Source organism: Acanthopagrus latus, chromosome 2 (genome assembly GCF_904848185.1).
Source record: "Acanthopagrus latus isolate v.2019 chromosome 2, fAcaLat1.1, whole genome shotgun sequence".
Taxonomy (NCBI): Eukaryota; Metazoa; Chordata; class Actinopteri; order Spariformes; family Sparidae; genus Acanthopagrus; species Acanthopagrus latus.
This window is the reverse complement of record NC_051040.1, coordinates 26,000,698-26,027,662: the sequence shown is the minus strand read 5'-3', so window position 1 is coordinate 26,027,662 and position 26,965 is coordinate 26,000,698. Positions and strand designations below refer to the sequence as shown.

The following is a 26,965-nucleotide window of genomic DNA, read 5'->3' as shown; positions in this document are numbered from 1 at the left end:
ATACATCCATGAGACATTTCAATCCGGACCAAAGTGTTCTACCAAGCAGATGACCGACATCGCCATTTGTAAAACCACAGTACGAGCGTGGCTACTTATTTAACCTCAAAGGGTCAACTGACTGGCTTTTCTGCGCTTTCAACCACTTCTCACTTCAGGGAGTGGAACGCCTGTCTTATTAAGTGGATTGGTCTTTGGAATTGTGAACTGTGCTTGATGACACTGACTGCTTCCCGGTCGATGCTGTGACCTTTCTTTTGGACCCGAGCCGGCTCAGTTTGCTGATGGAAACTGAGATGTGGTTGGAAGCATCTCACAGAGCACAACACGTTTAATGTGCATGTAATAATTGTTAAGTAATGTCATATTTGTTTCGCACACAAGTGCAAAGAGCACTCTGGAGTTTTGTTGTATGTGATCGGGGCTAGCGGCGATGCTCACCTGTATCCTGGAGGGAGCACTTAGCAAAACCGTGAAGGAGATGGCGGTGGCAGCCATGGCGTGGGTGGAGGGGAGCCCGTACTCGGCATCGACACGTGTCTCCAGCTTCACGACAGGGGGTGAGGGAGGGCGGGGAAGCTTCAGCAAATCTTTCATCACCTGGCCAACGTACATCACCAGCTTAGAGAGGGGAGAGGACACACGTTGGTTACAAGCAAAGTCCCACCAGTTTTATCGGCTCAGAAGATCCATTATGGTTTTGGTGAAACTTATTTAAAGAGTGCGGAGAATGTAAGTAGTTTTATTGGCTTCACACAGTATAGATCTATCGTCTATACCTGAGAATAGACTTACAGCATCATAACAATGAGATACAGAGAAAGGAAAGGAATTACAGAGGAGCTCTGCAGTGTGCCGGGCCACCGAAGCAAAATCAGAGATGTCGGAGGATGATAATAAAGTAATGAGGAGAGGAAGTAAAAATCCTGATTAGGCTAAGCTCTAAAACTAACCGCACTCTGTCATAAATAAGTAATCGCCATTCCCGCTCAACAAAAAAAGAAAAGGAGGAGAAGAAAAAAGAGCGGCGACCCACCCTGGTGTAAAGTGCAGATGCTGCAGTCGTACAGTAACAAAATCTATTGTAAGAAACTGAGAGTTGAAGAAATCGGTGTTTGCTGATGCAGCGTCTTCAGCTGATGGGGTCAGACTGAGGTCTCCTGACACAATGACACACTCAGTACAAGGTGTGTGTGTGTGTGTGTGTGTGTGTGTGTGTGTGTGTATGTGTATGTGTATGTGTATGTATGTGTGTGTGCGCGCGTGCGTGCGTTGCCAAATGTGCTGCCTATTCTCTTTCATGAGCTCCCCAGCGGCCCTCGGAGGGGCAGCCTGCTCCGGCTTCAGGTTTATTTAAAGCTCTGCCTTGTATATTTAATGAATGGCTGTCTTAGCAAGGAGCAGGGAGGCAGTGTGCAGAGAGCGAGCAGGACACTAATGTGTGTGTTTAAGGGAGAGAATGGAGAGGTTGTTATTACCGTCTCTACTGACACTGTAATCAGGAAATTCTTGTTACCATGGCAAATGAGATATAAAAGTACATCTGCTGACCCACCGTTGGTGCAGCAACCGGTAGACACATAGAGACACGCAGATGGATGGAAATGAAAGTACTCAAAGTGGCCAGAATTATGTGGACATCAGAAGTTACATTCTCTCATTTCAAAATCATGGGGATTAATAGGCTGCATTAGATTTCAACAGATTTTCCTGAAGAATGAGAGCAGAGATGACAGAAGATCTTGGATTCTCGCTGCAGAGATTTGTTCAGAAATATTTGTGAGGTCCAACACTTGGCAACACAGCCCCTTATGAGCCTGTCTTTGTGCATGCACACATTGTCTGAAACACGAGAGGGTCTTCTAACAAACTGTTGGCCCAAAAGTTAGAAGAACTTCGCGGTAAAGAATACTTTTGTATGCTGTGAAAACAAGATTTATCTTAAAAACCATAGTTTGGCATATTGGGGAATATGCACCAGTCAGCCAAAATGTTAATGCCATTAACAGGTGAAGTGAAGAACAATGATCATCAGTGTTATGTACTTCTGGGAAACCCTGAATCCCACTATTCAGGTGGATACCACTTTATCACACAACCCCGCCCAAACAGTGTTGAAGACAAAAGTACCCCCCCTCACGGCAGCAGCACTACCCAATGGAGCTCCCTATATAGTCCTCTATGTTGGACTCCTTATGTAGTGACTAGGGAGTAAGGAATGAGTGAGTGACTGCAGACACAGCCATTGACAACAGTACCATGATGATTTTTTGCAGGTTCAGTGTCACTACCATGTTCAACCATAGTCAGTTTAGTGTGGTAACATTCTAACATTTGCACATTGGAACTAAATGGGTCATGGGACTGTCTGTCTGGTTTTGATGATGGCATTTCTAGAGGTGTCAGTTTGTGGTTACAGGGGGAGTTGAGTACTATATCTGCTTTAGAGAACAGCTTATTCAACTACACAATACTCTTATACGGCATCTCAATTGTTAGCCTGACAACCTCACGGAGATGACAAGAACGTGGGAAGTGATGCCTTGCCAAGAAACGAGTACAGTGCATCACATGCCAGTAAAACCAAAGATGTACAGTGTGTTAATTATTGAGTTTTACAAGTACTGCTCGGTATACTGTTTTAACTTGAGATAGTCATGTCAGAAGTTTATCCCGGTCTTACGTGACTATGCTAAAGTAGGCTGACAGGCTCCAGTTTCTAGCTCCATGCTTCTTTTCAACTTGCCTGAACAGCCCCAGCACAAAAATAAACCATTGGCCATTAGGTTGAGAGACAGAGAGCATGTGAAATTAGTGGGATTAAGATAGTGAACGAAAGCTAAATCTTCCATTTCATTTCTGCATCCTCTGTTAATGCCTGATTTTACAGTAACGTTTATTATACCAATATATCCGTCTACCTACACACATGCACCCAGACAGAACAACTGGTAGGTAACCATTAAGTGGACAATAAACAGTGGACAGACAATGGTAAACCCATTTAGCACGTCTGACCCCGTCCATTCAGCCCGACTGTGTATTCATACAACGAGCCGCACTGTGTGCACACCATCCACTGTGTTCCCCACTCTGCCCTCACACAATGAATATGCCGACCAGTTCAAGTGCGTGCATGATATGATACCCTCGCCCCATCCCCTGCAGTCACCAACCACGCAGACATCAGATTCAACTGGCTCCGGCAAGACCAGCGTCTCATTGGTGTCTTTGTGCGAGTCACATCAAAGAGCTGACCTAGGAACAGTCCGGTCACATTTAGAGAAGAGTTAAAACCAGGTCAAGACACACAAAGTTGTGAGGGTGTGTGTTTTCTTGTGAATAAGTGTATTGATCGAGGCCGGTGCAGCTTTGGACTTTGATCTATCAACACATGGATCCCAGCGTGCGCGTGTGTGTGCATGTGCATGTGTGTGTGTGTGTGTGCATGTGTGTGTGTGTGTGTGTGTGCGTGTGCGTATGTAGACACACAGAAGAGGAGCTATTGCAAAGGTCACAGTTTGTATATTTTGTTCCATAGTAATATAATAACTAAATAACCCTTTGGTAACAAGTTCACGTAAGACATACTAATAGAATAACTGGCAATAAACGACTAAATTCAGTACAAAAAGGAAACATATGTTGTAACACACGTTACATTATAAAACCTTTACAAGAGTTTTTAAACAGTAAAGCTATGAGAAGTTTAACTGACTGTAGAACTGCTCTCTGAACCAAGAAGCACGTTCCTCCATAATATCATTATAAGACCGTGGAGCCAATATGCCAAATCCCCACAGCATGGTTCCTGCAATTTACTGATACAGTCTTAGTGATGCATCAGAGTCCAGTTTTAAAGAAGTGCTCGGGCTTTAATGGCCTGCTCATTGATTCACAACCCTCTTGTGTTTTCTTTATAAACTTCCCTTTATTTTATTGCTTTTCCAGGCATTTGTGCAGTTTTTTGTTTTGCTGAGTGGGCCCTAACTTCTCCATTAATGCCAAAGAAAATGAAAACTTATGGCAAACTGTTAAGAACAACAAGACTAAGGGAGAGCCGTGCATGATTGCGCAAAGTAGTCGAGTGTGCTCTTTCTGTATAAATTCACAAAAAGATCAGATTGTGGATTGTAAATTCCGACAGCGCTCCCAACGTATGAGCGGTCCAGTCTGTGGCGGCGTGCGCTCTACGGCTCAGAGTGACGAGCCTATTAACGAATGTAGCTGCAGTCTACTGCTGTAGTAGAGGCTCTGTGGGGCTAATGCTAATGTCAGCATGCCATCACGCTCACAATGACAAGCACAGTGACAAGCAAGTCAATTTACTTTTCTGCAAGAGTTTTATGACCAAAAAACAAAAAGCAAAACAAAAGGACATTCACATCAGCCTCAGCTGTTCTCTGTATTTAGCGCTAATGAGCAAATGATAGCATGCTAACGCGCTACACCAAAATAATGACTGACATTATACCTGCAGACTAAACATCAATGTGTAACCATTATCACTGAGCATAGTTTACACAGTGGAGTGAGCGTTTTACTCAAAGCACCATGCTGTGCCTAAGTACAACCTCACAGAGCGGCTGGCATGTCTGTACACTTGTTTGGCATAAACCTGATGCAAGCTGACACCTCCAAAGATTGGACATGAACATCGCTTCAACCAACTTTCACAGATTGGTTTCACCTCGGACAGTCAAGAAAAAGTATAAACCTCATAATGGAGTGGACGCCGCGTTAATGAGTCAAGTTCTGGTCGATGAGCCCACAAATCCACGTGCAATTTGGGCTTAAAAAGGTCACAAAAGGAGAGCAGGGTTTCCACCGGATCAGCTGTCCAGTGCAAGAGTGCAACGGAAACACAAACCTTTTTATTTGCAATCCATCTCGTCCTTTAGTCTGTTCGTGATCGGCCGCAGGTGTCGGTTGCAAATATAAAAAATCCTGCGGCAACTGGATCTGAAGACTTAACAGGGCTCTGTGAAACCTCAGTGCTGTGCTGGAAACCAGTCATTAGTTCTTGTGGGTGGACTCAATAACTACACTAACATTAGCTACTGGTGTGGGAGAGGACAAAGCACTCAAGAACTTGCACAAATTCTCATCCTTTGGACTGTGGCAGTAAAACAGGCCCGAGTCCTCCGTGACCAATCCACAGTCCTGCAGCCTTGAACACCATAAACTGATTGTCGACAGGCTTGTATGGGCAATACAGAGAGATGAGGAAGCTCCAAAAATGGCCAGTAAAAAGGTGAATGATACATGTTAAGTATGTTACATAGAGCCCCTTTCAGACCGAAACCTTTACATATCCCGTGCTAAATTACTTTATCTGCCGACGGTCAACACCGACTGACCCAGGCTGGAACAGACCTCATGCCTAAATCACATCATCGTACAATTATCTCATCAAATCATAATGTGTGTGCCTGCCTTTAGTCCCATTCTGCTGAAACAATGCTTCTACTAATCATACCTAATGTTCTGTTAATCGTTCTTGTAAATTATGATTGATACATTTTTGTTCCGGCTGTTCTCAAATCCTTGAACTTTATGGAAAAAATTTAGCTATTATGCCAGAACAAACTGCAGTGACCGCAGTTTTCTTGTGGCGATGACAGGACCGGGGTGCACTCTGAGATCAGAAGTCTTTTTATTCACGGATGAATTTCTTTTCTGACGTCCGGCCTTCATCGCTGACGGCTGATCCAGGACTGATGAATGGCATATCACTACAGAAAGTTTTTGTCATTGAATGTCACCACGGTCTGTCATCGCTAGTGAAAACTTTCCTGCAGTTTCTTTATAGTCATTCTTTAGTTATCCACATCACAGTGTATGCCCTCTGTGTCATTATGTGAAAGTACCACTTGAGACCTTTGTTGTTCCAAACAGCACAGTGGGTGTATGATTTGCATAGCGCTATGCTGCAATAATACCATACAACACGGCAACGTAATTCATGACCATATGGTTAATGACAGGTATTGTTTTCGAAGTCAACCAAAGTCACGGCGCAAGTAAAGGCAACCGGGAGTCGTGAAGGACACAAAGATACGTGTGTTTAATGAGTGTGTGTGTGTGTGTTGGGGGCTGTAATTTCTTCGCTCATGCACACAAGTCTTAATTTGCACCGTTACACTTCAGTCGTTGGCGTGAGCTGCCGGTTTTTGAGCGTGAGACGGAGGAGAGAGAGTGCAAAGCCCTCTGTGAACCTTAGATAACACCAGCAGCACAATAGCAGGGTGCTGTTAGAAGTCAGAAGTGCCGGGTGAAGGGCCCCCGAGGGCTGACGGGCCAAATGGTCGGTCCAGAGAGAGAAAGTACTGATGAGGCCAATAAAACACTCCGCTGGTAGACCAGGGGGAGGAGGACACAGAGTAAAGCTGGTAATGTCTAACTAGAGGGAGGGCAATGAGTGTGTTTAGTGGACGAGGTTGAGAGCGCATGCATGTGTGTGTGTTGGTGTTTATGTGTGTATGAAAGGAGTTCACACAGGGGCCTGATGCAGCCAGGATGCCAGAAGAATGGTATCTCTTTCCCCTGAGGGGCCAAACAAGGGGTTCAGACACAGGGCACCCACCAAGCGCTCGGGGCAGGGACACAAAGGGCACAAAAACACACTGCCCGACACACACACACTCACACACACACAGTGCAGGCGAGTGGGGGTATGGCTGTCTGTGTCTCTACAAGTGTCAAATACGCTGCTTCAGGGATCACATCTGACATGTTTTCAGGGCCTCTTGTCGCAATTTGCTGGTTTCAGTGAGGATAAACATCTAAAGAGGCGAGCCGAGCTGTCTTTTTCCTATGATGTGTCCTCATGTGTGGCCCTCTCGCCATGTCAGGGGCCCTGGTCAGGCTGGCCCCAGTGCCCCCCCCCCGGCCTGGGGATATGTGGACATGGTGGTGTCAGAGACAGGTCACTGGTGGGAGAGGGGGATGAAAGGAGGTTGAAAGGTGAAGAGAGGGGAGACGAAGAGCAGAGAGAAGAGAGGTGGTATTGTGGAACAAATGGACATCAGACTCGTGACTTGTGTTTGTGACTGAGGAGGTGGTCCTGCGTGTCCACACACACATTTTGTCTTGGAGCAGTGACTTACGGTCCACATGTTGACCAGGCGTCTGCACAGGAACGGGTCCAGGTTCCAGTGTACACAGGGCAAGCAGGTGATGTAGAAGACTTCATGGCCCAGGCCTGCCGAGATCAGGAAGAGGAAGTGCAGTAACCAGTTCCTCACCTCGTACTGAGGTCTGTGGCAGCCCTGCAGGCAAAACATACACATGAACACAAAATAGGATGGGACAAGGTGTTCAAAGACGGCTCATGGAGCAAAACTAGGTCAGATTGGATCGACCAGCCAGCCTTGCAGCCACACCCTATGTTGGCTGCACACCTGTCCTTATTTGCATCTTCTTTACATTACATAGCTTTGTTTTTTTGTGAATGTATATGAGTCAAACCTTCGTGTAAATGAATAATTACGATGAAAGAGGCACTTTTAAGATTTACCATGTTTTCGTTTTTGGGTCAAACTCATTTTCAATGGGAGTGCATGGGGCAAAGTAGCGTTAGCATCAAAACTCGCTATTTTTAAACCACCAAGAAGGCTCGACACAACGTGAAACTTTGCCTAGGTTGCATTTTGGCGAGAGTTTCACTTCGAACCAGGCAGAAAGACTGACTTTATTGGATTTCTCTATTCTACTGATTAAGGTAACATGCAAACAAATACCAAGCATTATTTACTACTGCACTTTCACAAAGGGGCTCACTGGCGTCAGATTTTTAAGAGAGTGGTCAAAAGTACATCAGAGGCCGGGACATTTAGGCCAGGGTTATACACCAAAACACATTCATACAGGGACAACTGAGGACACCATGGATGTCTGTAGTAGTTCTGTGTATACTACTTTCTGGTTCCCACTTGGACGCATTCCACACACACACAGACATTTTTTTTGTAGCTTATTGTACCGTCGTGGCCTAAATGACAGTTCAACACTGTCATAACAACGTTGGAAGTATCCTGAGCTGACACACGATGATATGAAATTTACATCGCCTAACCCCTTTCAGACTGCAAGCCCAAATCAGTTGTATGCCATATCCACACTGTGTCCAGATTGATTTTTAGAAAGTCTGGATGGCAAATTGGATCCAAAGGAGGTGGTCGGAAATGCAGATAAGTCTCAGTCTGGACACTCTGGCAGCTCGTATCGGGTATCAGAGCGTCCTCTGTGCCACTCACAACACACAACACAACAGAGTTTAACAGAGCGGCTGAGCAGAATACCAAAAGAGCAATATGGACGAAATGGATTGCAATCATGAAAACAACTGAAAGGAAGTGTTTGCTCCACAAGTCGACGGTGTGCTCGTCTGGAGGGACAGATGATTTATCTCACTTCCGTACGTCGTCGGCACTGTTTTTTATTCTTCCTCGTTTTTCAAAGCAAAGTCTGTAGATAAGGCCCGACGAGCTGTATGGAGATACATCATGGAGATGTGTTTTCCACTTCCTGGCTGCTCCAGGTGTTTCGATGAATGCCGTCGCGCTGTTTTTGCTGTGAAGCTCCTGAAATGTTTTACTCTCCACCTGCACGCTGGCGCCCGAGGGGTGACTGAATAGTCATTTTTGTGGATGAACTTTTCCTTTAGTACCATACCAGCAATTAACCGGACCTGCAACTGGTCCATCTAAAAAAGTGGGCAGAGTTTCAACATTTGTGTTTGCTCACATGTACACGATTCACAGTTAATGATGAATAATATCAATTAGCATCTACTGGAAGTCAATGTTGCTGTATGGATATATAAATTAAAAAACGTCCATGTTGTAATGTTTGAGTGCTGTATCTATATTATAAAGAGAAACCCCTACACCAGAGAGACAGACTTGCCTGTAGCTCCCTCGCCTCAGTTTATGGCCTTAATAAACTGTTTGCCTAAGGACTGGAGACAGGGAAGAATGCACACATCGCCACTCCGCCTGTCAGTATGCATGTGAGGCTCTGCTGGCTCACAGAGACACGCAGAAGAACTAGAAAAGCCAGTCACAGTTTGGTTTGCTTATCTAAACATCTCTCAATGCATTCACACCTTAGATTTTTGTTTTGTTTTTATGAAGTAGTCTGTCGTGCATTTGGCTCCATATGTTGAATTCGATGGCCTTGTGCTGATGTAATACAAACCGGAGCTCTAACACCAGTGCTGGGACCATCCATTCGTTTTTTAAACTTATCTCAAATGTTGTGGGAACTAAATGCAAATAAGCTCTGCCACCACAGTGCACACCATGGTTCCTGTTTCTAATTAGAATATCATTTTAAGGCTTTAACGCGCTTGAATATTTAGAAGAGCAGTTTTCCCACATGAGACGACTTACACCGTCGGCATATCCATCCTCCTTGTGTCTGAAGTTTGAATTCATGTCCTGGCGGCCGCATCTCGCCCTCAGATGTTCACGTGCTCCGTCAGCCGGGACCGGGTCCCCAGCTGGAGCGCGTGACCTCCCTCCGCTCTGACGCGCGCCTTCGACCAGGAAGAGCCCGCATCGTCTCTGGAACCGGGCCACGAGCTCCGGGTCTTGCAGGTAAGCCAGGAGCTCCAGCGTGACAGCCGAAAAAAAAAAAAGAAGGCACAGGCGCGGGGGAGCAGAGAGGTGTGGGTCCTCTGAGCAGGACCGGGTTGTGGAAGGCGATATGGGCGCGGGCAGGGAGCAGGTGCGGCCGCTGCTGCGCGACACAGGTGTGCGTAGAGGGGCGGGGCTAGGAGTGGGATGACCCGCTTTTCTGGAGCGGTAATGCGTTTGTACGACCTTTATTCTGGGATGGGTCACAAGGTATTTACAGCAAGCGGAAGATGTATTTTATGCCCCTGAGTGCTGGTCATGTGTGCTGTTATCCTCACACTGCTGAACAGTGTGAAGTACCTGAGGAGGCTGGTCAGCGGCCCATTGGCTGACATGTGATTCAGTTTTTATTGTTTAAAATGAGGCAGTATTGATAACTCCTGGTGCAGAGTGCTGCTCCAGGCCTTCTGCACTAAGCGGTCCTGATCTGGAACATTTTGGGCTCAAATTCTCATTCTTCAGCTGTCCATGTTGAGCTCAGAGCCCTCTGATGCAGTAATCTGCGGCCGTCCTGGACCAGACCCAGCTCAGCTGTCCGTGGCTGTGTGTAAGAGGATGAGAGGGAGCGTCGTGTGGAACGCGGCCTGTTGTTATGTTGGAATTATTATTCAGTTGATGTCGTTTGACCAGATCCACGAACACCTATACGAACCAATAAACGCTGCAGGTCAGACAATATGTGAGCGAGACAGTCCAAGGATCCACTGTCACCAACATTACCATCAGACATTCACATCAGTGTAAACTCAAGGTTTTCATTGGTGTCTGGTATGTGATGCTTAAAGGGTAATTCCGCCATTTTCACACATGAGAGTGCGCTAACAGGTGTTGAGTAGTACAACTGCCTTTGCGATAAAGGCAGTATGAAGTCTTTTGTGGCCCCAGAGGAAGCTGCATGCAACCTGGTGAATATCCCCCACTGATGTCATGGAGTTGGTAAATTGCATTGGGGGTAATGTAGTCAGCAAGTCTGGAAAAGAGGTCCACTGGTCTAGCACTGCACTTCCATAATACTGTTGGACTCCTAATGGACAGTTTATACACACATTATCAAAATCAAATCATCAGAAGCAGAAATATCACATTCTGCAGAGATTATTTTTTTACACTCCTTTCATTTAAAAAAAAAATCATTTTATATTTTTATCCTTCCTTTTATTCTTCCTCCTTTTCATAATAAAGTGTGGAGTCCTGGATCACGCTGGGCGAGCTGTATGGAGATATTCTACAGGGATTTGTTTCTCTGTATTACAACAGGGTGTTTTTTTTTTCGGGTGAACCTTTCTGAACACCATACCAGCAGTCAACATGTGTAGATAATGGAACTTTACTCTTCATTCAGGTTCATGTGCACGCTTTGAAGTTTGCTGAGTTTTGCAAGATTTTTAAAAGTGGTTCAGACAACCTAAAATCAGCAATAAATGTCTACAGGGCACAAATAAAGGTCCAGTACAGTGTGGACCCTCATGATGAAATATGTGCGACCGTGCTGAGGTGCCAGGCTCCCAAAGATTCTCACAAGATACACACTGAACATGTAGGCGTGTATGCAGCTTCCTCCCTCCACCGACTCCTGTCTTCCTACATGGACTGAGTCAAACAGCCAAGCTGCTCCGCTCGGTCCCTGGTAGCTGTGAGACAGCGCGGCGGGCCTGTTGTTTGACTGGAAGTTGTGCTGGCACATCGTGTGACTTCAGATCGCTTTGTTACAGGAAACAGTGGATCGACGCCCCCGAGTTGACCAAATTAGCGCATCCTGTGGTCTGGCGCGGTCTACGTGATTGGGATCGAGCGTGGCTGTCATAGCTGCACCCTGCGCACACAAGAGTGCTGAAAACAACAACAACAACAACAACAACCACAACCACAGCAACACACACACACACACACACACACACACACACACACACACACACACACACACACACACACACACACACACACTCTCTCTCTCTCTCTTTAACGGGACTTTAGGACGACACATCCCCCCTCCCCACCCTCTCTCTCTCTCTCTCTCTCTGGGTTGTGGGATGCTCGGGCTCTCTGAGCCCTCGCGTCGGAGTCACCACCATTACATCATCTATTCCCACAAAGCCCAGCGCCAAATGAGAGCGTTTTTAATATTTAACCGGGATCCCGATCGTTCGGACGGAGCGGCATCTCTTCGCCGTGGGGACTGTTAAAAAAAACCAACAACAACAACACAGCAGCACTGTCTGCGGGGATGATGGCGTTTCAATGAACAGGGAGGAGAGGAGGGGGAGAGGAGGAGAGACGTGCACCGTCATCAGCATCTGTCCGCCAGCTCCCTTTGTGTTCACCGGAGAATGTGAATGGCGAAAGATGACATGGCAGAGGTAGATTTGGCATCAAACGGAGCGGAACCCCCCGGCGAGGCCTCCTCGGCGTTTCCCTACGAGGAGTACGAGTGCAAAATCTGCTACAATTACTTCGACCTTGACCGCCGGGCGCCCAAGATCCTGGAGTGCCTGCACACGTTTTGCGAGGAGTGCCTGAACACGCTTCACCTCCGGGAGGAGCGGCCATGGCGCATCAGCTGCCCCGTCTGTCGCCACCGGACCCCGGTGCCGGATTATCGGATACAAAACCTGCCCAACAACACCAAGGTGACGGAGGATTTTCCGCTCTACATCGACTCGGACCCCCTGCCTCAGGACGCTTTGCCGCCGTACCCTCCGCCGCTGCACCCAGCCCTCGTCGCCCTCCGCCGGGAGGAGGCGTCGGGGACGTCCAGCGCCAGCCAGGCGACCCCGTCCACCACCGTGTCCACGGCCACGACCCTCTCCCAGGACTCGGTGCGCTACGACAGCTGTCAGAGCTGCAAGAGGGTGGCGCTGACGACCGGCTGCGTCTGCGTGATCTTCTCCTTTCTGTCCATGCTGGTGCTGCTGTTCATGGGCCTGATCTTTGTGCACAGTCACAGCATTCCTCCCTCGCCGGCGGGACCCATTTGCCTGTCGGTCGCCAGCATTCTGGCCATGTTCTCGGTGGTCGTCACATGGCTCATCTGCTGGCTCAAATACAGACCGGATCATGAGACGGGCCGCGCATCCGCCACCAGTAACTCCCGGAGAAACGCCTGACAGGCTGCCGGCGCTGACTGTTGATGGAGATGTTGTACTGTGGCCGTGCGATCATGTACATAATACTGGCTACTCCTGCTCCCTTTACTTTTTTTCTAAGAATCAATCTCGTCCAGAATGGCCTTTTATCAGTACAGCAAACACCCAAAGGCCTTCATGTTGTTTGGAGCAATAGGCCGACATGATCCTTGATAATCTTTTTTCTCTTTCCTGAAGTTAAGTTATGCACTTGAATTTACAGTAGGCCCAGCTGACTGGGCAAGTTGACGAGTGAACAGTGTCCAGCACTTAGAGCGTGGTGTGGGTCCGAGCTGCGGTGGGTTTGATGACTGAATGTGAAGTGCTTACTCCCAGGGGGTCTGATACCCTCCCCACCTGATCCTGATAAATGATATGCATATGCCACTATGCCACTCACTGTATGATAACTGTCCATGGCGAGTCACTCTTATATCTCAACAAAAGCACTATTGTATTGTACAGATACTTGACATTGGTCACTTCTGAGTTCCCTGGTGATGGATTGAGGTTTTTTTTTTTAAATTTTTTTATGGGGGCCTGTATGTATATGTGAGAAGCCTCTAAAATGTCATTCCGTTGCAGAGAACTCATATTCATGATCCAAACTGTAAATAGTCGGCAGAGGAGCGGTGAGTGGTACTGGATAGGTGTGATCGGCCTGTTTTGAAGACCTTTCCCTGATCTCTGGGCTTTAACTAACCCCGACAGGATGGCACTGTTTCCTTTCTCACAGTGAAAACTGCACAGGTTTCTCAAAGGGAGTCCAAGAGATGGCTTGTGATTTTTGATCCCTGCATTTGGCTAATATTTTTTTTGTGTGTGCATGTAAGCTCCCCAAAGGTCAGGGCTTTTAGATTGAACTTTTCTTTTTCTTTTTTTTTTTTTCTTTTTTAAATGGAAGGGACATTGTGTCTCCTGACTCGTGTGCCTCACCTTGTTGCTGAATGAAGCAAAACTTCACTTGCAATCATGATCAGACTCGTGCACAGGGCCGCCCGCCGCAGACAGCGTCCAGCTGGGGAGCCGGCAGGGATTTCCTCTTTCTGTCACATCACTCACACATCGGAAGTTGAAGACAGGGTTTCCAACACGGAGCTGCCTCCCACATTGGCACCTTCTTTTTTTTTCTCTTCTTCTTCTTCTTCTTTCTTTTATTTGTGAAAAATGCGGGTCTTTGCATCTGGCTTTGAAAGAGAGGTCAGAAAAGATTGAGTGTGTTAAACAGGTACAATCCAGGTTAGATTCCACCCTCAGCTGCTTCCATGTTCAAGTTTGCTCCCCGTCGGCCTTCAGAGCCACATGTGAGAGTCTTTAAGCGTCTGTATCTTGGTCAGGTCAGTCGTGGCGAACGACTTGAAGAGGGTAAGATTTGGCGTCGCTCTGGTTCCTCTGAGATTGTCAGGAGTCGTAATTACCTCTGGAAACTTCAGGAGCCTGGGAGCTGTGTGGCTGAGATTAGAAGGAGGCATACAGAAGGCATATAAGCATTTCAGTGCCTGCACTAACACAATGCAAATGTTTTATTTTCCTCAACTAAAACTTGATAGAATTGGATTTACATGGGCCTTTTTCCTCCCTCAGAAACACATTGTATCAGAACAGAAGCACTGAGCTAACTTTTCAGTGAAATCAGCTACAGTGGTATCAAAAAATGCTAACTACTTCTTCTGAATATTACTGTGAACCGTTGGTAAATTCTGTGTACGTGATTGTTGCTACGATTATTTATTTATAATTCTTCGATATGGCAACAAAAAAAAGAAGTGCTACCTTTATTTGTGGTTGCGGTGTTACGACCCTCATGTTGACAAATGTGTGGCGGTCCATGAAGCATGTGTATTGCACTCCTGTGATAACGCTCTGACTCCCCGAACTTTACCGACAGCGTTTAGTGTGGAATCGGGAGACGATTCAGACGCCCAAGCGGTTCAATCAAAGCACTTATTGCCCCCTCGCTCGCTCATGGTGTCCCCACCTCACTGCACGGGGGACACACGGAGCAGAAAACAACAAAAGATGGTCCAACATGATTCTTAAACCTCCTCCCCTATCTGATCCCCATGCTTGCATCAATCATCCTGCTCACCCCCCCCCCCCCCAAATCTGTCAGATGATGCACTTTCAACCTCTTATTTGACACAAGTTAACGGGGGCTACCTTTGACAAATGTAAGCATATTGTATTTATTTCAGAGGACCTAGAAAAATTTTGTCGGTTTTTATGGGAACCCGTGGTTGTCGTTGAAGTACCAAATGTATTTGCACAGAGAAAATGTTCCTTACGTGCTGTTTTACATACATAAACACATTTCAGTAATAAAGGAAAACATGACTACCCATCACGTTCATTCTCTGTCTCCGTGCGGTGAAGCCAACAGCCGACAGAATATCCTGTTACCAGGGCTGTGTTTTACCAGGCTCGGCCTTACATAATGACTGGTAATGACTTGACTCATTTATCCTGTTGTGCCAAAGCGTATAACTTCTGGGTCACCCCCCATCCCCACCCCCATGAAATATGGAAACTTGACCCCAGCTCCTTCCAATAGTGTTTGTAATGTCAGGTCATCAAAAGTCCCCCCTAAATGTTGAAAGAAACAACAGCTTTTTGGTTGTTCTGTAACAGCCTCATTTCCTATCTGATTTCCCCCCAGTTGGTCTCTCCAGGGTCTGACTGAGGATTGCCCTCCCTGCTGTGCATCAAATACGCCCCCTACTGGCAGACAAAGGATGCTACACGCTACTGGAAAAAAACAAACAAAACAAACAAACAAAAAAACCCCCCACCAAAACAAAAACAGGTCAGAACCACCCCTACTGAGTCAACTTCCATTTCTCATGTAAGTCTAGTTGTGTAAACTTGTGGTGGCTGAAACTTGATTCAAAGTCAATACATTTTTTTCAGTATGGGCTCCTGGATGCTAATATCACCGACTGAGATTTTCTCACAAGTGCCTTCCTGTTAACACAAGGCTCCCTTTTTTTAGTCGATACAATCTAAGCCATTCAGCAACAACATTTCCTCTTCACAAACCAAGCAAATAGATAAAAAAATAAATAAATAAAAAAGACAAAAATAAATGTTGACCAATCACCATCTAATTACAAGCTACAATTTAAGACACACATACTCTTCATCATATTTTAAGCCAACGCGCCATGCCTCATAAATCAAAGCAGTCACACACAGTCAGTCTGTTAACTTGAATGATATAGATCCCGGCGCTCTCTCATAGTCTCAGCTCCATGTAAACACGTCGCTGTCAGTTCACTGGTCCGAAGCAGCGCAGCAGCACAACACTGAAGCCTATTGTATGCGGCCGGCTGTGTTCTTCAATCAGCCGCTGTTACACTGATTACTGGAAAACAGTTTGAGGCAGATGTGTGTTTACAAATTAGCCATGACTGCAAACAAGAACGAGAGGACGCGTCTCTGCGAGGATGCCGCGCTAATGAGCCCCGCTGCCTCTGAAACAGTGAGCTCCGTGTGTGACTGTCTGCCTCCGACTCACACACACACACACACACACACACACACACACACACACACACACACACACACACACACACACACACACACACAGGTCCGTCCAGCGGTGATGGGCTACGCAGCGTGACGTCACCGGTCAACAATTGACAATTGGATCAAACAGGAACTAAACGTGAAGCCCATGAAGCCTAGCTTACTGCTGTTAGCCTAGCCCACCCATTTACCTATTTTATACATTTCACAGTTTTGTATTCATGTCACACTCGTCAAAACAAATTGTAGACATACAACAAACTCTGCTTTTTAAAATTTTGAGCAGGCTAACACATTCAGAACTGTTCAGCTATAGCAACCATGAACACGCAACACAACTAGGAGAGTGGGCTGAACCACAGCAGGCAACAGAGCATAGTATTTTTCATTTAAAGTATAAACGATACTAATTCTATAAAGGGTGGTGGAATGTTACCAAGAGGGCAACTTTCCTGAGTAACCTGTTTCTATTTGATGCTACGTTAAAGGCTTCTTACACCCCAATATTCAGAGGAAAACGTTGTAACTATTTTTTACTCTGCTGCATAAATTTCACAGCTGTAATTCTTACTGTTTCCATCAATATGTTAGCTTATACATTGAACATGTGATCACTTTATAATATAAGTTATGCATTGTTGTAGATCAAACTTTCCAGCAATGTCTGAAGTTGTTAAAATTGGATCTACATTTAGCCTATAAATCTGTAATTATATTACAAAAGCCTATCGAAGACAGTCTAGCCTACATGTTTTAAAGAAGCTCTTTGAATGCGGCCATTTTAGAGAACGGCCTCCTTTACTTTTAACAGGCTACTTAAAGTAGACTACAATGTGCTCATATATTTTAGAATTTTGAACGCAGGACTGTAACGGAATTTCTGTTACTGTAAAATAACATAATACATCGAGTCAAATACATCGATACTTCCTCTCCACGCCTGAACATAAACTTTATTATCTTATTTGGACGTTCGATTCGACAGTTTCAGATTAAAATGACAAAACGTTCGGCACTACGCCACTTCCCGTTCATAGTTTTATCACATAAAATGATGAAAAAAGACAGTGACGCACAAGTGGCCGCTCTTGTCTCTTCTCTCTCCAGACCAACATAAATCATTCAGTTACTTCATTGACACAGCCGCTCATTCTCTGTGCGAGTTGCTACCGTAATAGAGTGCAGTGGAAACTAATTGACTTGACAAATACGTGTTTGTGAATGCCCTCCACGCAGGGCATGTGATGCAACTCATTTATTTCTCATCAAGCCAGATTTCTGACTTTGAATTTCATCCTCCGGTAATGGATTGGACACGGAGATTCAGTGTCGCTTCTAAAGAAAGGGCCGAGGTATGCATCATGACTTTCTCTGTTTTCCATTTGCTCCCTCTGTGTGTGTGTGTGTGTGTGCGTGTGTGTGTGTGTGTGTGTGTGTGTGTGTGTGTGTGTGTGTGTGTGTGTTTTCTCTCTTGGCTCTAATATCCAATTTCAGTAAGATCAATGACACTCCCAAATCGTCACGTCGGTCGACGTAAAGACTTACAGTTCCTTCCTTTAAAGGGAAAAGTAAGCAGGGCTCCAAATGCGACAATACGCAAACAGATATTAATTTTAAACACACAGCCTCATGCTCACACTGACGCCTAATAGTGCTGAAAAACATTAACAAGCCCAGCGTGTCATTTTCTCCGCCTAAAGCATTTCAAAGCACCGTTATGACCTATCTCTCATTTAATGCTCGTTTGGGCCTGAGCCATCAGGTTTATCAGTCCGTCTGATCAGTCAGGTTTATTACACCTGTCAGCTCAGTCAGAGACTAACTCACATCTCCCCCTCTCTCTCTCTTTGAGCCCGTATTATGACAACTGGCACGCTAATAACCATCTTACCTGCAGATGATGACATCCTCTTTAGCAGGTGAAAGACCCCCGTTAGCGCTGCTTATTTTAAACCCAGCGTCCAGCAATTGTCCGCGCACGTTTTCGTGCACCGAGGTCGACATTTGAAGTGCGTGTTTTTTTTTTCCTCCCCAAAAGAGGCGAATGTTAATTGAAACCTGCTTACCCTGTGGGATATCTCTTCCCTGCGTAAATCAAGGTGAATGACAGGGACTCCGGTGGGCCCCCTGTTGGGCCCCGTTATTGCTCCGTTGCCCGTAGGTGAGTGAGCTGAGACATGAAAGGGCTCATCAGGTGCTGGGGGTGCTTTCTTGGCAAATTGAGTTTCGCACGAATCGTTCGAAGGTTCCAGGGCTTTACTTGCAGGCGCTGAACGGAGGCAGAAAACAGACTTTATTTTTCCAACTGCACTCTCATCCACGGAATATTTCCCCTTGCTCTTATATTTGAGCTCAAACAGATAGCTGCCAATTTTGCTTTATACGGTGCTTTGGTTATAAATACATATACGAGTGAAAACCCCTGTCTGATCTATGTGAGTCAGCCACGTGTCTGGAAACAAAATATTACTTACTTACTTATTTATTTATTTATTTATTTATTAAGCTGGTGCATCGGTGCAGAATATCTACTTTTGTGCCACCATGTTGAGGACGGAGTTGACTTCCTTAAGATGAGTGAAGTAAAACGAGCTTTTGTCTTATTTCAAAGCTCAAGAGCGGAACCTTTGCTTCAGTGATTGATTGGAACTAAAGGATGCTGTGACCCACGACACTCAGCCTCTGAAAACCGAGACAAAACAGAGATAAAGCCCACGGCCGAAATCTATTCTTTTTCTGGGGAGGTTACAATATTGATTATCGGACTTTTGGGGACGAAAATACACCCACTTCTCTTCTCTCGGTGGCGCAGAGCTAGACTGGCTTTACGGCCGCCCTGGCGTCGTATCCTGCTGTGGCGCACGTCCCCCTTCAGACTGCTCTCGGATGGCTGGTGCTCAGTCTGAAAACCACAATAAATTCCTTGAGGTGCACACACTTTAGCACCATTTGTGTCATATGTGAGGCCACGGGGTGGAAACAAATTAGGGGTCGTGTGTGATAGCATGTATTCAGCAGTTTGGAGATGAGAGGCTATTACGCACAAACTAGTGCCAAAATCAGGAGTCTCAGTGACGTGTATCTTTATTGTCCCGTCTTGTGCGTAAAGATCGGCAAAGGCAGAAGTCACAGGTTTGCGCAGTACCGACTGTTGTTGTATCTCAACAAAGCAGGTTTATAATGACACTACAATTGAGAGCTGAGACGAAGCAAAATCATTCAGTAGAAAGTGAAGTAAAAAAGAAATAAAGTCATGTCAGGATCACTGATCTGTGCGCATATTATACGTGTGTGTAAGTAACTGAGCAAATATGAACAGCTTTGTTATCTATCACTAAATATGGTCGAGAAAACATGGCTCAAGGTTGTGTTGTTAATCATACGTCTATTGAGTCGGTTGTCAGAGAAGTAATATATTAAACAACAATATAATCCTCATGCAATACAATGAAAGGTCCGTTTTGATTGGACTGGGATTCTTACTTGTGATGTGTTTCATATATTACTTTTAAGGCTTAGTGCTGGTATGTTTTTTTTCTTATAATATTTCGTTTTTATTAATTTTTACAAACATAAATGCATAAAGTAATGCAATATGTCACAGGCAAAAGTTAAAAATTAATCAATGCCATACGCACGCCATGGTCTAATTAATCGATTCCTTACTTAGTTATTTTATAAGATAAGAACAGATTAATGCAGTAATTTACTGTAAAAAGCTAAGATCAGGGCCAAATGTGTGCGTCTTTAATAAAGCTGTGTGTTGTGGACCTCATCACAATATACCACGTTAACCAAATAATTACAACTCACAGTGTTTCATTCTTCATATTCGCACATTTTGGGACTTTTAGGAGTGTGAATAGCGCATGCAGTAACTCTGCCATCGCTCCTGAATTTTCTGAATCGACTCCCCTGTCCTGTCCAAGCTGGACTGTGACAGAGCCTCTGATAGGACCAAAGTTTTCAGCCTCAGCCAATCGCCGCTCCTCGCTGCGTACCGGGAGTACCCTCTTCGCCAATCAGAGCCGGGAGCGCTGACGGGGGGAGAGAGAAGAGCTCCCTACTTTTGACGGTCCGCTCTCACTTTGAACCGGTGTCACAACAACAATAACAACAATATTTTCGTCCTAGCTGCACCGTCTTGGCAGCGACAATTCCAAGAGCCTCAACGCTGGCGAATAAAACCGAGGAGACTGACAACCTAACGCCCATTAGCTTCCCCCAAAATATATTTTTTCTCCATTTTTGCCGTCACATTTGACTTCTCCGAGGGGTTGTGGCTGTCCCGGGACACTGCTGCTTGGCTGTAGCCGGGGCGAGGCTAACCATAACCGGGGCTAACCGAGGCTAACACCGCCGGGAAGCTTCCACGCAGGAGAAAAAGACGATTTCAACATCGTACCCCAGCTGCAACCTCGGCGTTGGAGCTGCAGCCTCCCCGTTAGGAGGACCGGAGTAGTGGAGGCATGACTGCGTTGGCGGGGTCAATACCCAGGATGATGCGACCCACGCTGGCTCAGAACTACCGCAGTGGTTTCCCTCTGGAAGGTAAAGCATCACTGCCAGAAGGGAGGCTGTAGCCCTGGAAGCTGACGGGAGATATTTATATTTGTGCCACTTAGTCAAAAGTCAGTATGTAGCCTTAAACCTTCATTGCAGTCTTGTCCCAAAGCACTGGCTCACGGGCACAGTTCAGCTATAGGAGCTGAAAGTTTGAAGGAATTACTTGACCTGTAGCTAAACTGACAAATGACATTACGTATTCATTATTTTCGGCACTAGTTTGGTCACGTTAGCTTATTTCCCCCCCTCACAATACATTATATAAATGAAGCAACTATTAGTAAACTTTTTGAAGGCTCCTTGTATCAGTTAGCTTCATTACTTAGCTATAAGTTTTCCTCTAAAAATGTAGCAAGCAAAACCTCTGCTACTGTCAGCTATTTTGTACCAGTTAGACGCAGAATGTCGTTATTGGTGTGTTCAGGGGCATGTGGGAGCAGTAGGAACTTTAACTCTCCATGTCGTGTTGTGTAGCTGTGATGAACATTTTCTCTCCCCCCCCCCTTCATATTCTGATAAAATAGTTTCTACTCCGCTGGGCCAAGGCCGAGTGAACCAGCTCGGAGGAGTTTTTATAAATGGCAGACCTTTGCCCAACCACATCCGACATAAAATCGTGGAGATGGCCCACCACGGCATCAGGCCGTGCGTCATCTCCAGACAGCTCCGGGTCTCCCACGGCTGCGTGTCCAAAATCCTGTGCCGGTACCAGGAGACGGGCTCCATCAGACCCGGGGCCATCGGTGGCAGCAAACCCAAGGTGTGTACCAGAGACGGTAGATCAGGGGTCACGTACCATTTATTAAAGATAACTTTGATATGAATTCGTCAACTGAATGCTTAATTCTTAACAGAAATATAAAGTGTGCACTGTGCCCCGAGGGTGACGACAAAGTGAATTAACACAGCGACTCTTCTGACCTTTGAAGCAGGGAACAACGCCGGACGTAGAGAGGAGAATAGAAGAATACAAGCGGGAAAACCCGGGTATGTTTAGCTGGGAGATTCGGGATAAATTACTGAAGGATGGGATATGTGACCGCAACACCGTTCCTTCAGGTAAAAAAGGCAGAAATGAATGTATATGCACATTATTATTATTATTATTATTATTATTATTATTATTATTATTATTATTATTATTACATTCCAATCGAATTTCAGCCTTACTTGAACTCAACAGTTTTTCATAAAGCTCACTCAATTTTTTTTTACTACAAGAAAAAGTTATTTTATGTGCTTTAATTTTTAGTATTCAGACAATTTATAGCATTTGATTTATAACTTATTTATTTCACATAAATAGTTCATGTTTCGACCTATTTTAATATAGTGCCATTTCATACTTTTTGAGTATTAAGTATTATTATTTAAGTAATTTTGTTTTTTAAAAACACATCTGTGTGTGTTTGTAATTTCCACTTTTTGAACGAACTTTTACAGTGAGCTCCATCAGTCGCAGCATGCGGAGTAAGTTCGGGGGGAAAGGCGACGATGAGGAGGACGAAGAGGAAATGGAGAAGAAAGAGTTGGAGGACAGCGAGCGGAGGGCCAAGCACAGCATCGAGGGCATCTTGGGAGACAGATGTGAGTGAGCTGCTCGAGTTATCGTGGCTGATGTGGGAGAAAGTGGTTGGCACTTCGCTCTGCGCTGGGGTTATCTTTTTTTCATATCAGGGACCTCACACACATGAGAGCCCAGCGGAGATCAGATATCATCTCAGTGAGTCCATATGGAAGTTTTTTTTTCATTTAGTATTCAATTGCTGAAATGCCTTTTTAAACTGCACTTTGGGAAATATTAGTGTAAGGGTAGCCTAGGCCATGTTTTCACATGTATCCTCAAGGCTGATTTGGGCATTTTACACTGAATTAAATTATCAAGGAACGCACGTGTTTTTTTGTTTTTTTGCGGGGAAATCGCGAGAAATCTGTGAAACACTAGTCTTCCGTCTGCACACCTCCCAACCTGTTGATTACTTTTGAGCGGGGTGCAGAGGAGAATGGTTTTATTTAGTCGTATAACTAGCCTCCTTGTGAAGTTTTAGCATGCTGTAAAGTTGTTGGATGGGGGTGGAGAGTGCGTGTCGTCCTTTGTTAGGAATTCTTTATCGACCATATCTCTCCGGCTAATGCTTTTCCCATGAGGCCGTACCGTAAATCAAACAGCAGGTGATGGCTCTGTGCGGGAAGGGAGAGAGTGCACTGTGTGTGTGTGTGTTTATTCAGCGGTGGTTTGAAAGCCGTGTCTCAGAAAGTCTGCATAATACTCATATTAAAAAAAAAAAAACTATTTGGTTCTTGTGGATAATCCTCCCACAGGCAGCATTATAAACGCTATATTTAAGTGTGATCGATAGAAAAAGTTCTCTCACTTCTCGTGGCAGGCAGTTTATTTATAGTTTGGCTTCCTTTTTTTTTTTGTATTTTTTTAAATTTTGTGTGAGAGTTTCGAACAGCAGCGTCCACTGCAAAAGGTGGCCACCTGCACAAGCCAGTCAATTGTGTCTAACATTAATTTTGTTTCATCAAATAGGTAAAAAAAAAAAAAAAAAAAAAAAAAAAAAAAAATGACTTAGGTAACTTAGGTAAAGTGCATTTTCAGATTTCTTTTTTTTTTTCTTTCAACGTGATTTTCGTGGAAGATAAGTGCAGTTGTCTCATTACATTAGGAAGTTTAACCCTATTAAATAAAATATATGCTTCTGGGTAACAAATACTTCATTAAGATGGACATTTTTACAGTGCAGCCATGAGACCATTTTTCTTTTTCTTAGTGAGAACTGTGTAAAATGGCACCGGATGTGTGTCGGGCTGATAAATAAAACATGCCAAACATTTTCTTCACTTCTTTCATTCAGCTCCTCAGACAGTAGCCTAACTGGAGATTTGTGAGCGGTTATGGGCACATTATTCAATATCCATATTAGATGCAATTAGCCTGTTCTGAATGTAATTACTGAAGTTTTTGCCTACGTCATTAGAGGGGAAGCCCGCCACGCTTGGCTGTTCGTTTAATCTGGCACTTTACATATTATCACAGCTTCCATCATGGAAAACATATTCTCCTTAAAGTCTCCATGAAAGTCATGGCGCTGGTGAGGTTGTGTGTTTGTAAAAAACAAACTTTACCCAGTTTAATATGGGCCAATTTAAATGTTTTTCTTTTCACCCTTGAAAATGTCATTACATTATTCAGTCGGTTCAACAAGGCTCAGTGTGTGACAGCGAGAATGAAATGGGGCAGGCTAATTCCAGGGAGAAACATCGTAGGTGATGATAGCTCTGACAGTTTAGTCTAAGTATAGAGCGGGCGGTATTGTAAAATGTAGACATGCCTATTAAATATCTCACAGTTTTAACACTTAATAAACTTGTCACTGAAGCTAAATTATCTAACACCGTCCACCGCTGGCACCAGAGACTAAACGGTCCCCAGAACCAGTTGTTTAAATATGTCTTCAACAGTTTTCCTCCTTTCTCTCTCCGCCGTTTAAAACGGCGTAAGCAGCAGAATGTCAACATTTAACCCTCCATTTCCTTGTTAGCACTTCTCGAGCAGTGGAGTCGGGGAGGAGAGATAAAGGACTGTAGTCCGAGGAGACAAAATGTCCCCCAGATGAGTTGATCAAACATTTGTTCAACGGTCCCCAGCTCCTCACAAAGACACGCCTCGCGCGCACAACGGGACGCTCAGGGATGAACTTGGGAGACAAAGGCGCGAGAGTCTATTTGGGGCTCACGCTTGGGCTGCGCGCGGACAAAGGGCCAGCTTGGAAACAGCTTTGGCCGCCGCTAAAGAAGAAGGCAACCTGTTTATAATTCAGTCCGAGAAAAAGGAGGGGAGAGGAGAGCTCCGCCACAGAAAAAGCCCGACAAAACACACTATGAGGCTGCAATGAAGGATGAATTATTCAGGGAGCGCTCTGGCACGGTTTAGAGGGCTCGTTCACCGAGAGAAAATGGCCGTTTTCACCTACAAAATGTTTCCTTTTGGGGTCGGCTAAAGCGGCCTACTGCCATTCAGAATGACAATTGAGGTCTCTGAAATCCACTCACGTATTGCCCAGGGATGCGTGCTCGCCCCCAAAGCATGCGTACACGCGGCTGCACAAGTGTACGCGCACAAATACGAATTAAACACTTGCCTTGGAGTTAAGACGTTGCCAGTTTCAAAGTAACGAACTGTGGGAAGCAGTGTGTTGACGCGGGCAACATTTAACGAGAGTGCGCGTACATGATTGAGATGAAGAAAAAGTACAACACTGACTGAGAATGAGAGAATAATTTCAAGCTGTCAGAGCAGGCTATAATTTAGATCTCTGCCTGCTCTTTATATAAGTTAAATATACATTTTGCGGCGTTTATTTGTTTTTTCTGACGTCGGTGAATTTTAAATAACTTTTTACGCCGTCCCGTTGCATTTGTAATTTCAGTGTGATGTAGAAAAGGCAACATTGTTCGACTCAGCAGCTTTTGATGAAGCCTAATTGCTGCGTGTCATAATATTCAGACTATAATTGGTCGACAAAACAAAGTGGCCTTCTCCGCCATGAAGGATGACGCTAATGACACTGAGACGTCTCCGGCCCAAAACTCATGATCTCTTATTGATTCTTTGATGGTTCCCGGCCCTGGCCCCTCGAACATTAATAATGTCCGCTAAATGATGTCGATATTGTGCTATGTCACATTTAATGACAGAGGGAGTGTATTAAAAAGTGTTTTTGGTGAATGGGGACCAATGTTCTCCCCGGAGAGCCCCGGTCTGGCCCGGAGCGCAGCTTCACAATGGGGGCCCCGGCCACCCGTCCGTGCGCAGCGCAGCGCACAACCCCTTAAAAACTCACCCCCTCACCGCTCCTCCCCCCTTCTCCGCCACTTGCTCCCCAAATCTCTTCAAGCAGATTAAATCGACTCTTTTATTTCATCTCACTTTCATCTGGAGAGCAACACCGCCCCTCTCCCTCTGTTTCCTACTCGTTCTCTGTGTCTCTCGCAGCCTGCGGCGCACAGCTCGGCTCATATCTGCGCTGCATCCTCCGGAGCGCACAAAGGAAAGTCAGTCCACTTCCATGAAGTTTCTAATGAAGTTCTTTAAGAAGCTTTTGCGGTTTGATTATGAATATATTTTGTGACAATTTCAAAATGTCATGCATAAAAACGGAACGCAGTAACTTTATCGGATCAGTGTCAAATCCTGTTTTTGTTTTTTTGTTTTTTTTTTAATATATATTCATTAAATTTCATTAGTTATGATGGCAACCGCGTTTATTTGTATACTCAAAGCCGTCTGTTCTGGAACAACACGTATTTGTTTACTTTTATATATTTTTCATTGCAAGATATCTTTAGTTAATTTATACCATCAGCAAATGAAATAAACTATCAAACTATCAAAGTGACACATTTTATACCTTAGAAGATGAATAACAGAAATATGCAAACAAAAATTTGAAGCCTGTCTTTTTTATAATCAGCTCTTGAACACATTTCTGATTCACATAAGTTTTTTGAACTTTGGCTTGAAATCATTAACACTATAGTTGATTTTTTAAAATAATTAATCATATAGTCGAAATAAAAGTGAGTGTTTATAGGTTTTACATATATGTCCTGCACACAGCCTGTTACTCAAGTAAATACGTATTGAATGGCAGTAATTAAAATGCACCCTAAAGTCTTACTTTTTGTCATACACATTTACAAACTACAAACTAAAACAGAAAGAAATTCATACTCAAAAATCCACAACCCCCCGCCCTTTTTTTCTCCTTTTCAATCTTTATATATTTGGCAGTAAGTTTGGCCCTGCAGGCCTGTTGCTGGGCTGTACCAGGCTCTCAGCCTCATAGTAATTAACCCTGGAGAGAAAGTTAATGATTAAAACAGTCTCCGCCTCCTCCCTCCTCCTGCTTCACATTTTCACAGTGTATCTTTTAGAGTCCGTACTTCGTTAGGTGAAATTAGCCAGATAATACAGAGGAGCCTTGTTGAGGGCCGATACATTTCCATTTAGGCCAGCCTTGCACGTGCACGCACACACACACACACACACACACACACACACACACACACACACACACACACACACACACACACACACACACA

The 26,965-nt window shown here is 44.9% G+C and overlaps 3 protein-coding genes across 9 annotated transcripts in view; 2 read left to right on the top strand and 1 right to left on the bottom strand.

Moving 5' to 3' along the window:
* The window catches only part of sgpp2 (sphingosine-1-phosphate phosphatase 2), a 15,208-nt gene extending 5,232 nt beyond the window's left edge, over window positions 1-9,976 (bottom strand). The window contains exons 1-4 of the mRNA XM_037079601.1: window positions 9,942-9,976; window positions 9,396-9,834; window positions 7,110-7,271; window positions 442-621 (exon numbers count right to left, since the gene is read on the bottom strand). Of these exons, the coding sequence (XP_036935496.1) occupies window positions 442-621; window positions 7,110-7,271; window positions 9,396-9,834; window positions 9,942-9,976 (816 nt within the window). The remainder of the gene's footprint in view (window positions 1-441; window positions 622-7,109; window positions 7,272-9,395; window positions 9,835-9,941) is intronic.
* A 1,682-nt stretch (window positions 9,977-11,658) lies between these two features.
* On the top strand, window positions 11,659-15,104 carry LOC119030886 (E3 ubiquitin-protein ligase rnf152-B). The gene has a single exon (XM_037118837.1). The coding sequence runs from the start codon at window positions 11,975-11,977 to the stop codon at window positions 12,743-12,745; it is 771 nt and encodes a 256-aa protein (XP_036974732.1). The 5' UTR covers window positions 11,659-11,974; the 3' UTR covers window positions 12,746-15,104.
* A 4,454-nt stretch (window positions 15,105-19,558) lies between these two features.
* Window positions 19,559-26,965, top strand: part of pax3b (paired box 3b) — a 29,205-nt gene continuing 21,798 nt past the window's right edge. The window contains exons 1-4 of one of the 7 annotated variants that reach the window (XM_037087715.1): window positions 19,559-20,839; window positions 21,379-21,614; window positions 21,784-21,913; window positions 22,298-22,441. In XM_037087715.1, coding sequence (XP_036943610.1) covers window positions 20,758-20,839; window positions 21,379-21,614; window positions 21,784-21,913; window positions 22,298-22,441 — 592 coding nt within the window. In that variant the 5' untranslated portion in view covers window positions 19,559-20,757. The remainder of the gene's footprint in view (window positions 20,840-21,378; window positions 21,615-21,783; window positions 21,914-22,297; window positions 22,442-26,965) is intronic. The other 6 variants (XM_037087671.1, XM_037087697.1, XM_037087663.1 and 3 more) reach the window with 6 other exon arrangements.